Source organism: Harmonia axyridis, chromosome 3 (assembly GCF_914767665.1).
Source record: "Harmonia axyridis chromosome 3, icHarAxyr1.1, whole genome shotgun sequence".
Taxonomy (NCBI): Eukaryota; Metazoa; Arthropoda; class Insecta; order Coleoptera; family Coccinellidae; genus Harmonia; species Harmonia axyridis.
The window spans coordinates 9,611,353-9,624,469 of NC_059503.1; the positions used below are offsets into that span (position 1 = coordinate 9,611,353).

The 13,117-nt window shown below is 35.9% G+C and overlaps 1 protein-coding gene across 2 annotated transcripts in view; it reads right to left on the minus strand.

The window, feature by feature from the left end:
- Positions 1-13,117, minus strand: part of LOC123676537 (lachesin-like) — a 97,861-nt gene that overhangs the window by 37,188 nt on the left and 47,556 nt on the right. For both annotated transcript variants that reach the window (XM_045612487.1, XM_045612486.1), the window contains exon 4: positions 5,091-5,298. In XM_045612487.1, the coding sequence (XP_045468443.1) occupies positions 5,091-5,298 (208 nt within the window). The remainder of the gene's footprint in view (positions 1-5,090; positions 5,299-13,117) is intronic.

A 13,117-nucleotide genomic window follows, 5' to 3' on the forward strand; every position in this document is an offset into this window, starting at 1 on the left:
AGTCCAAGGAACAACCCCCTGAATTTTTGCCGCATGTTTAGGAAACACCCTGTATATCCGGAAACACTTTTTTTCCGAGATAAAGGTAATAAATTTCATTTTTTCCCCTTTTTTTTTCGAATAACTTTCAAAATACTGATCTCAATTGAACGAACATTGGTATTGAAGTGTCGAATTCAAACCTGATGTCATTATTGCTCTTTTGTGTAGGAGGCGCCACCTACATCTCTTTTTCTTTTATATAAATCCATAGCTTTTTTGAGCGTAGTTCAGCACATTTTTCAGTGGAATAATAAATTAATTTATCATATCTACGTGAAAAAGCTACCCTATTTCTAAATATTCGCATTGTGTTGAAGTTAATACTATTATTGTGCATTTTTGACAAGAATACTAGGGAAACGTATTTGACGTTTAAGTTCGTAGTTTTGGTTTTTTGTAGGGGGCACCACCTTTTCTATAAATGTTTGTAATTTCGAAGAAAAAAAAAACTTTAACTCCAGGTGTCTTGGAAATGAAGCGTCTCTGGATTTATTTATATTCATTTGGACAATTCATATAAGAATATTTTGAGATTTCACGTCCTGAAGTTAGTCAAAGTACTTTTGAATCACTCTGTATATGGGATGCGATTTATTGATCAAATTTTATATATACACCTATAAAATGTTCTGTGATCTGTTAGGGTGCACAATGGTCGAATGCTCAAATACTACTCTGTTTGTATGCAGAAATAAAACATTTCAACTTTCTAACATTATCAAGAACTATCTGATAATACGCGCTGAGATATTATATTTTTTGTATTGAACGTGAGCCGTTCAATACAAAAAGAGGACGAAGAGGAGACATGAAAGATTTTTCGTCACAAATTGAACGAGGAATTTGAAAACAATTTTAGAAGAGATTACCACAACGTGGCTTTACGAATATCAGTCAAATATTTGGTACTTTCATTTCCCCTTTGGCGCTCCTGCGATGACCAAATTTTATGCGGTGTATGAAGCTGTGCATTCACTTCATCTTCTTTTTTTTGTCGAAGCATTTTGAATTAGAGGGCAGCACTGTACGACGCTCGATTATGTTTTTCACAAAATTATAACCTACCTCTTCTGTAATGTTTTTTTGTAGGTACTGTTTTAGGAATATTTCAAAAATATATCAGTGCATTGAATATAATATCATTAACTCTCTTTCGAAAAATGAAAAGTTACCACCATTTTTTTTATCCCGCAAATTGAAAGTAATGTCATTCTACAATAGAGATTATTTTTCGAATGAATTATATGGAAACCCATAAAAATTGATGGTTGTAGGAGAAAAATCTATAATTTCGTTTCGAACGGAGCTTGAAATATCACGTACTGTTTTTTTCTTTCGAAAAAAGAGATGATTTCCGCATACCCACCTCACAATATTCATAAGATTCTCAATTACAAGTTAATAAATGCGCAATAGTATTTTTTTCAGAATGGAATTGAACAAAGTAGCATAATATTTTGATGGCTAACAAACAATTGTTTAATTCCGGAAAAAGTACCTATCCGAGCGGGACTCGAACCTGCAACCTCCGAACTACTAGCCCGATGCTCTACCAATCGAGCCACCGAGGAAGTTGCAATTCATTGAAACAATTGTCTGTTAGCCATCAAAATATTATGCTAATACAATAATTTCAGACATCAAACAATTTTTTTATTTGAACAAAATACAAATCAATTTCATTTTATGCGATAATGAATTTCCATCAAGTAAGGACCGAATCCACTAAGACAAAAAATATATATATCAACGTTGCCACGTTATATGAGCTGTTTCCATCGTCCGTTTTTGCCACCACATCAAACATTATTACCTTTTCAGGATCTGTGTAAAGTTTTTCACGCAAGATGCCAAGAAGACACATCTGAAAGCACTGCCACTTATACGACCTCATGAAAGGGATTTGCGAGCCAGTAAATTAAACATATTTCCTTTCTGAAACGCCGCATCCAGGAGAACGAGAATGAAAGAAATAACTCACTGGCTAACCCCGGTATCCATATTTGCACTGGTTGCCATCATTAATCACCTCGGCCTAAGTTGACTTAACAATGTGAAATCTGGCTGCAATAAAAGAAAGACGAAAACGGTCTGGAGATTATTGTTTATTTCTGGGGCTCAGCTTCTTCATACCCTCTAATGTTACAGGGGCAATAACGTGCTGGAACAGAGGTTAGAAGGTTGAGGAAGGTTTCCAGATAAAACGGGATAGAAACGCTTGAACGTTGTTTTATCTCGACCTTCCCCTTAAACTACCCATAAAACCCTAACCTCGGATATGATGTTAAATATTTAATTGGCGAGTTTTCTGCAGACATACAGGGTCTTTACTAGGAGGGTAAATATTTATTTAGATGGTTGATGACGATAATGAAATTTGGTAGGCTTTTGAGATACCTACAAATACTTAATCTTTGAATCCATTCATTGATTTGGATGAAATTTTGGTTACTGGAATGATATTTTTGATGATTAAACATTAGAATCCTTCGAAAAGAAAAAAATTTCAAACTGCCTGAAGGTACAAGGAATTCCTAAGTTCTAAAGAACTTCAATATCTTGGATAGCTTTAAGGAGACTAATTCCTCACTTCTAAAAGTTTCTTGTCCAAAGCAGATTTGGCGTTGACTAGTGATGGCGAGGCATTACGTCACCAGGTAATCCAGAGTTTCTTCCTTCTCCCCACAGAATCTGTACTCGTCATTTTCTGCTAGACCCATTCTCATGAGGTGTATCCTAAGCCCACAACGCCCTGTGAGGAATCCAGTGAGGAGGTGTAGTATATTCTTGCTAAGACTCAGATACATCTTGGATCTTGCACAATCAAAGTTTCGAAGAAACTTCTTAGAAATATCCAAACCAGGAAGATTCCGCCAGAGTGTTTTTCTTCCAGTTTTTTCCTTCTCCTGAAACTCCTTCTTTAGATACATTTGCCTATGCCACAGAAAGGTTCCGGGCCGATGAAAGGAAATTGTGCTCCTTTTCTGGCAAGTGTGTGGACTCTTCATTCCCTCCAATTCCCGAGAAGTCGAGAACCCAGGCCTTGTTATTCTCGCCTGAAAGACACTTAGACAGCGACCTACGATATTGAGCATTCGGTACCAATCTCAAATACTTCAACGCCTGTCCCTGCCGTGGTTTTGGAAGCATCTGTGTACCATCTGATGGAATATTCTTTTTGAGAACTGGGGTAGTGGACTACCTTTTCCAATTTACTTTTCTACTCAGTATAGTAATGAAGGTTTTGTGGATGCTAATTTTCTCCATCATATCGTCAAGGAGGACCAGGCCTTTGATTCCTAATTCCTTCAATGTCGATACCTTCCCTATATAGAGTGGCCTCATAGGCCACTCTCTCTAACACTAGATGAAGAGGTATGAGATCTGTTATGATCTCTGGAGGAGGATCTTCGTTCCAGAAAAATATCACCCTGTAGATTTGCATTCAAAATTAGCTTATAACATGAGGAACACTGAAATTTATATTGAAATATCTTTGCCAAATTTAAGTTGAATATTTTATGAAGGACAAGTGCTGTGGGAAAAAAACTCAAAACAAATCCAACATTAACACACTGTATCGATGGAGCGTTTGTAGTCTTATGTTCATATAATTTTCTCCTCTGAAATTATCCAAGTGATCTGTCAATTATCGTTTGTGCCCCTAATTACCTTGTTCGAGGGCTCTTTGTAGGAAAATTCATAAAAAAAATCAATTTTTATATCACATTCAGGGATAAAACCAGTGAATTATCGTTTGCGATGGAAATGAGGAAGACACCACGAAGTCATTAAAAATTGACCTATTGAAGTATCACCCAGAAAAATTCAAAGAATCTTGAATTATTGAATCCAAGTCTAAGCTCGATCGATTATTGACGGGGTTCACGAAACGCTTTCTTTTGCTAAATGAGAAAATAAACACGAGCGCTTTCAGCACGTATCAGGGAAGGAACATCAAGAAATAATGTATTATCCATATAATCATCATCAATTGATATTGGGTAAATGGAAAGATAATGATGATAGTCAATAGAATCTCTTTTGTTGGCACAAATGTCATTTTTCATAAAGTATTCCTTTTATATCCCTGATAACGATGAATGGGTAACAAAAGTCAATTCGATAGATTCATAAAAGAAACATTGTATGTTCGTGACACGAAAGACCAAATATTTTTTAGTTATTTAAGTTTGGAAAAAAAATAGTTATTTGCAATCACCCTTCTTCAAATATTAGTCACCTAATGACTGAACATACATTCAAATTTTTATATCGTTTCATCAAGTGTCCCATTATACTTTTCCGATAGATCGCTACTTTTAAATAAATACAGGGTATCCCTACGTGGCTACCATTCACATTCTGAACATTTGTGGAAAAAAAAATTATTCCACAAAATTATTATTATTGTGGATTTTTGTCAGATCTATTTTGAAAATAACATCGGTCTGAAGATGTCCCAAAATATTCGCATGATTCTCTGAATTGCAATCCTCAGGATGTCCAAGATCATTGAAGGGTCAACTGAAATTGCTAATGCATAGGATCACCTGGCCTGGGAACATCTTCTGGAGAATATCATTTGAACCACAAGCTGTAGATACTATTACACTATGATGGGGAACAATGATGCCTATAGATTGATTAGATAGAGCACATACCCAATGAAGGGTTTCTGTCTGACAGTAACAAGATTGGCATCTTTAATAAATATTAGGACGATGGAACCAGCTCATTTGACAACGGCATGATGAAGACTAAAACTTACTTTTTCAAACGAGACTTTGGGAATGACCGCACCAACAACTTTGTGTTTTGAAAAGTGAGCATGGCTCACGTTAATGATAGCAAATCATTCAAATTCCATACAGCATGTCTTCAAGAATAAATTTTATATATTGCGTTATCCTTATGCATCATATTAATTATTGCAAATGTTTCTCCTAGTAAAAGGAACTTCGAATCTATTTTATTTTTCCTTATTCCAAAATCCAACTACCTGAATCCTCATTGCATAGAATAAAAATCGTATCAAATCTACTCACCAACAACCTGCAGATAACCTTGTCGACTCCTCATAGGATCGGTGTTAACTTGGCACATATACCAACCCCTATCTGCCTCTTGAACATTTTTAATGTGGAGGTACCAGGAACGGTGATCGTTGAAACTTAACGAAATTCTGGGATTCTGTGTGATGACGTTGTGATGTATCGATAGAATGGTTTGCGTGTCAACTCTGACCCAGGCAACCTGCAAAAAGTCGAGAAATATTGCTCAGACCATATCGGATAATACTATCTTTATTTGAATTATATTTCGTATGTCATCTGAATTTGAAATGCTATACATATATTTGGATGATTTACTCTGGAAGTGTTTCGATTTATTTCCGATAATTGTTTTTTTTTTTGGATTTACATTTTCTTATCTTTTGGAGTCATCTCTTTCTTTGACTACCAGAACTACCAGGAACTGAGACTCTTTTCATTCTTGCCTAATGCACTAGTTTAGTGATGTTGATAATACTATATTTGACACGATAGAATTAAAATATAGAGCAGAACTGATAAATCAGTGAAAAATTTTGAAAATTCATCAATAAATGACTGAGAAATAGATTATTTGAATTTACGTATTTTAGCGCGGAACGTCTTTGGTCTGTGACGTCACGGCACTTGCCTGTGATCGCTACACCATAAATTACTTTTAAATACTTAGCCGCGCCAAGGCTCTCGCGCCGTTTGTAGTTGTACAGTGTAGTTTTAACTCGAGTTTTGTTTTTATGTCACCATAATGGAAGAAGGCTTCGTGAAAGGACAAAGTGACAATTTGCCTAAAATAGATATATTCGCAATGATGGAGTTTTTTTCTTCAAATCCATCTTATGTCAGTGCTGAAATAAAAGGAGTTAAACTTTTCAAGTAAGTATCTACTTTTGAGTTTGCTTCATCATGGTTCAACTTATAACGAATATTTATTCAAAAAACGTTTCATAAACAGTTTGTAGTTGAGTACTGGTTGTTGAAGTCTATCAATGGCAAAACATATTTATGTGAGGAGTAAAAAGTAAAAAGAGAAAAACGTGATTTATATGTATGTATATAGTAAGTTATTTCAGCCATCGTGTAACAAACAAAACACGACACCAACGGCACAAGTGATTGTACACCAATGAATTCGTAAGCACTCTGCAAATACCAGTCGTCTAGTGTGTGACGTCACGCCACTTACACGTACTATAAAATTATTCTTCCAAGCGCAACTTCAAAGTCCCATAACTTTTTCATTTCTAGAGATATTTCAATGATTCTTCCACATTTTTGTTTCAGTTTACTTAAATTTGTAGAACTATTCCTTAACAAAAAATGAAAACTAGTCCATTGGTTATTTTTGGATTCTCATTTTCTTTTCTTTTAGAGTCTTTTCTTTCTTTGACTACCGAAACTACCAGGAACTGAGACTCTTTACATTCTTGCCTAATTCATTGATTCATTTTTGGCATTTCTTTATTAACTTTGAACTGTCAGCATAGAAGAGATCAATGATTGATTGACATCTTGACCATCAGGTATATCACATTTTCCTAAAGGTGTGTTAATGGGCAACTTTGATTGCTAGTATTTCTGCCAGAAAGATACTGAAACAGCCAACGAGTACGTGGTACCTGCCCTAGTTCATTAAGCTGCAGAGCACCTGTAAACGAATACATACTATAAGTATTCATAAACTTTCTGAAATATTCTCCAATATCATTCCACCACATTCCCCTGAAGAATGATGCTCTCTTCTCCTTACCAGGCCTAACTCATTCACCGAGCGATAATTAATTGTCTCCCTTATATATCGCCAGAGGTGTATTCGGTAACTACAACTGCTCTCATCGTTGGCATCTCGGTACATTTCGCGATCCGGTAGCAGTCAATTCAATGACCGTTCTATTTGTTTTCCTACTGAATGCCGTTCCGGCCTGTTGTGCTCGTATATTTCAATGGTGAGCTTCATCCATTCCATCTGAGAGTGGGTTCCGTAGAACGATTAATCAATCTCCCCATTCGGGTGGATTCGGTCTTGGTGTAATTAAGGCGTTTTTTTCTCTCCTGGTCGGTACGTCGAGTTATTCGAATGGCAACATATAATCGGGTCCTCAATTGTAATGAGATCTCCCGCAACTTGGCATTGTTCGCTCTTTTCAGCCTTATTCCCCGTCGACTCGGATCAGAACGGTAATGAAGTAGGATAGAGTGGTGAGATCGGTAAATGTGGGAGACGGGTATGTCACATCACGTCACGTGAGGTGGAATGGGTTGGGTTGATTGTTCTCTTTTTGGACGGTTCGAGTTTTCGATATTCATTTGGTTTCGGTTAGCGTATGTGTACTGTGAGATAATTTCGAAGAGTTTCATTGGAAAACGTTGAAAGTAGGGACTAATGTCAGATCATAGATCTGGTAATAGTCCATCGGTGGAGTTATTGATAATACGTTTAAACAAATAAATGTTCTACTCCGCCATATATTTAATTTATGCACTAGTAAACCCATAGATCTACATTGTAAGTAGATCAATATATCCCATAGATCAATAGGTAGGTAGATCAATGTTGCCCATATATCTACCTTGTAGGTAGATCAGAGTTACCCATAAATTAACCTTGTAGGTAGATCCGCAATGTCGATAAATCTGCAATGATCATAGAACCAAATTGTCCACAGAAACACATTGCATATAGAAACACTTCACCAAAATATACACATTGCTTATAATTTTCATGAATGTCTGATTGGTATTCGAAAATTATACACTCTGTATAACCATTAATTATACAATGTACTCGAACAATAGTACAACAACCTGAAGCTGTAATATCATTATCAAAAAAAGGTTTTTTTTAACTATGCATTTCGGCAAGGCAACTTGCCATCATCATGTGGAGTTGTGATCTGGCGATCTATGTACATGTATAAGAGAGACAAATAATTTTTATCACTAGTGAATGAGGTAGGCTTGGTGAGGAGTGAAGAACAACTTCGGGTGAATGAAGTGAAATTAAATGAAGGATATTTAAGAATATTTGATGAAGTTTCTGTACGCTTGTTGAGTAATATAGGGTGATCCATGGCTAGTTTTCTGTGTTCCTATTCTCGAAAAAATGTATTCATTCTGATAGTCAAGATTTTTTTTAATTATTGAGCTCCTATGCTTTCATTTTGAAGTTGATATGGTTGTGCTCAAGGGTAATCAATGAATTTGGCAAGAATGGAAGCAGTCTCAGTTTCTGGTCAATCGTTAGTCGAAGGAGATGAAGGTGCCTACACTCGAACATCTCCTACTCGAACCAAGACGAAAACTGAAAGGGTAGAACCAACTATGGTGGGAAGGAAAAAGAAGGAAAAAGAAACTTTGAACTTGAACTGAAATTTTTATTTCTTCAGGGAAAATTCAAACTATCTCAAGAATTCAGTTAGTACCTAATCTTTAATGAACTTAATGTTAGTTTTGAAGCTTTCTCTCTTGATCTGTAACAGTGATTGATGAAGATTCGATAGATTTGCTTAATCATCACAAAAAAGTAGGTCTACTGGAAACACCACGTATTTCAAAAGCAAAGCGTTTGCGAGCCCATATTTATGGGACTCTTTTTTCTTCAATTTATCCAAGCAATCTCTCACTTTCATTTATATTTTCAATGTAGCAAAACATAGTATACAAAGAGCCCCAATCAAACAATTTGAGAGGCTAATCTTGCATCCAAACTGTCTACACTCCACCCCATTAAATATAAACCAATTATTCCAGCAACCAGCTCATCACCTCCAATAGATTATTCACGCCAGTTTAACACCAATCGCCCGAATAATCATTGCAACGATTAACCTCGAAAAACATTCCAAAATAAGATCACAACGTTTCTCAAGAGTCCCATACCGAATACGAGGTAGGTACTTCGGGTTTTCTTCGAAGATAACCGGATACAAAATATTCATCTACCCGGACAGAAAACGGATTAGTGCTCCACATAGCGGACCAGGAAGCAGATAAGGTAGTGGAAATTGGCTATTTATCCTTTCTGAACGTACAGACTGAGATCCTGGGCTGAATTGGGTGGGCGGGCCGAGTAGTAAGACATCAGATTTTCGCTGAACAGAGGCTGATCTTGTAAAGTGAAATCGAATAAAACGGGGGAGGTAACTGACAATGCGAGAGAGAGTCTCAGGGAAGACCTGGAGCGATGGGATAACATACCCCCCAGTCGGTATCGGCCCGTTGATCGGGGATGCTATGCACGTAGGAAGTTAGACGAGGCTGATGTGGTGCGCACTCGTGTTGTACAGGGGAGTACTTCCAATGAAGTTCGGCCTTTGTGTAAGGGGTCACCGAAACTGCCTCGTACAAGATTTTACTTTCTGGGAATTCTCTTGAGGGATATTGTTGGAATGCTTTTGTTGTACAAGATCGAGAGTTCGATTGATTTGAAAACAAGGAATGAGTCGGAGAGATGATGAAAGATACATACGAATCAACAAATAACTCATTTCTTAAAAGTTTCAGCACATACTCCAAGTGTATGAAAAAATTTCAAAAATTCTTGAAATGAACAGTTATTTTCATTATTATTATTATTAATCATGGATAGGAGCTGACGCTAGACCTATAGGTTGCCTTTAATATACAAAATCACACCAAATAATCAGTTGATAGTACACTTCACATTAAGAGGAAGACAAAAACAACGAGTTGAATGCAGAAACCAGCACTCACATATCCCAAATCCATTCTCTGAATGAAGTTGTCGTATATATTCTTGAAGACGTTTACAGAAGACAGAAGAAGCACCAACGCTTCCAGGAGTCGAACACTCGATTAGACAGAAAGATCTGACGGCGGGTAGTCTTAAAATTTTCCTTCTACAACTTGCAGCAATGGCCCCCTTCAAATTGTTGGTATTAAGTGGAATCAAGGTAGATAAATCCATGGCAAATCTACCATGTAGAGCTCTGTAAGCCGCAATCAGTTCTCTATTCTTGTGTCGCTCCTTAAAAGTGGTTAAACCGAGTATTTTAAGACGTTCATCATAACTGACGCGATTGAGGCCATATGTGAGATGGGTAGCGGATCTTTACAGCTTCTCCAGCTTATCCATATCACCCTTGAGATTAGGATACCATACCGGTCCCGCAAATTCCATGTTCTAAGTCTAACTTATGATTTATAGATTCAAGGATTTAACATTTAAATGACCCATATATCACGAGTCGTATTATAATAGTTATTTTTCCACTACTCCCGCAGAAAACTTTTTACAACTCGCCAACGTTGTAACTGTCTATTCAAGCACTGTGCAACTGTACAACTGTATGATTTACTTTACCGTAAACAGAGGGCACGATCAGCAACCAATAGAGTAGCAACTGTAAAGTAAATCGCACGGCGTGTAACCAATGAAATAGAGAGAATAACGAATAACAGTCCACATAGCCAATAACTTTTTGAAGTTTCTTAATTGTGCCGAGATTTGGTGCCAGTTTTGTGTTTGCCTAAGGTTTTATGGAAATGAATGCGGTCGTAGAAAAGTACAGTACACAGCTCGATTTGTAATACAATTGCGCACTTCTTGTAACACCTTTTTTAATCATGCTTTTCACAACTAATGTTATGTGATATAGGTACTATTTTTCTGAATAATTCGGAAATTATAGGAAACAACGAATTTTACACCGAAAATATCAAAAATTACCCTGAAATTCGAGCAAATTGACCTATAAAGTTTTAGTTTGATGCGCGCTAGCAACTGGTTGGATTTCCACACCTAATGTGAAACAAGTTAGAGGCCAAGCTGTAGACCGTCAAAGTAACATTCACAACTGCTCAACAAAATTGGTTAACTCAAAACTCTTTCTTGGTCTCTTTAAAAAAAAACTTAACAATTTCTAAACATTGTTGAAGTGTTTATCTTTCCATTATTGAATGATATAACCTACTGAAAACGAATGACATAATAAATGTCAAAAAATAATTATGTTTTCATTCAAGAATGTATGATTCCTATTAGAAACCTTTTTAAATGTTCATTCTAAAGAGGATGACTTCGTTTTGAATGCAGTTGAGATCAATTAATATACTCATTACATAAAAAAATCAGTTCGTAATTAAAACTTCAAATAAAATCCTTTGTCCCCAAATCTAATAAAACTTGAATTGCCCAAACTCCAACATCAGTTGGAATAGCAATACTGCTAGCCTGAATTGAAAAACCGACACGAGTCGAAACGTCAGTCATGAATCAGCTCAAAACTGTTTGATAGCAAATGTCTCGTCAGTCTAAACAGATGATGTCGCTCGTATTATTCCAATCCACGAAATATCTGCTTAATTATGATTGATTGCTCATTAAAGGCAGAAAGCGACTACATTCCAACCCAGATTGGATACGATGAAAATCAAACATTGTTGAATGATTCAATACACACATCGGGGAATGATTGATCGTCCTGTGAAAAACAGGTCGTATTGTGACATCGAGTGTGAAAGAGACGCATACGGTATAGACTGGGTGGAAATGTGGCGGTTGCACACATAGTGGCCTGAAAATAACAGTGGCGAATAAGTTAATGGTCAATTTGGACTAACTGGTTTCTGTTTGACTCGAATGGCTTTTTGTGGTGATTTAGAATATAATGGGTAGATCGAAATTTTAAAAACATTTGAAATCTATTATACGAAATTGTTTATTGTCATCATAGAGATTCGATTAAAACCTCAGAGTAATAAACATAGATAGAGGGAGTATATGTCATTTGCAGTGAGCAAATTTTGTCCCGAACATGAACTATCAAATTTGACATGAAGCGCGCGAAAATGAAAACATATCAGAGATACGATATTTCACTCAATTAGCGAGTTTCTCCACAAAGAGGAGATCTTCTTATGTCTCTTAGTAAATCAATGTTTCATATCAACTTGAAATATATTGAAATAAATACCTAAATAATCAGAAATTGAGATAACGAACTTCAAGCGCGCCAAACGACGTGAAACAACCGATGACACTAGGAGAGCAAAAGTTAACAAACCTTATAGATTTCAGCAGGTAGATACAGAAAATAATAAATATTCTGCTTATTATAAATTTGACAATTAGGAGAAATATCTGATTCCAAATATTCAAATTTGCATATTTAATCGGGAATCACTCAAATAAATATATTTCATTCAATAAACATATATTCATATTGATAAAGTTAAATTGTGGATTTGAAAATATATCACAATCCGACAATGTGATATAACCATGTTGATGACATGTGAAAATTGCGTATACTCCCTTTATCTATGTTTATTACTCTATGAGTGGAACTGTATTTGGAACAAGTACATTTTAACCGAAAAATAAGGTTTTTGGTCTCTACTTCCTATCTTTCTTTATTTCATGGAATATATCAGAATAAGAAAATAACGATTTCTTCCACTTTAGAGCAGTTCATTCGTTCTTTGAGGTAGAAAGAAAATCGTATGGTATTTATGAAATACCATGAATAATCTCGATTCATGGTTGAAACTTGATTTTAAGTAATTGGATGCTTATTCAGCCCATAATTTTAAATTATGAGGTCCATAGTCGTCTCAGTGTGCTTGACAGCCAATAATATTGTGAAGAAAAAGTCCATGGACTTTTTTTTCATCTTTTTAATTTTTTCAGCAACTTAAAGTGCATGTTTTCGGTCTCTGTGTTTTCTATATATGTGTATCGACAAAAAGCAATTAAACGTAATGTTTGTATCTAGCTGGAATTCTCATCAGAATACTAATATAAATGTACCTGCATTAGTGTAACAACTTCCTCATTCATAGGATTCTCAGAAGAAACAATAGAGAATAGCTTTCTTTTAGTGTGGAGGTACCATAATACCATTGCGCAGGCATACAACTTAGAGAATAAAAAAAGGAAGAAGAAATTCACGGTGTAGTATATGATTTTATGTTTTTCACCCAAGTTTAAAACTGGGGAGAAGGTGAGTTCAGTGGAGTTAGTTTCCTTATATAAGATATCAAACTAAATACGGCTCTGGAAA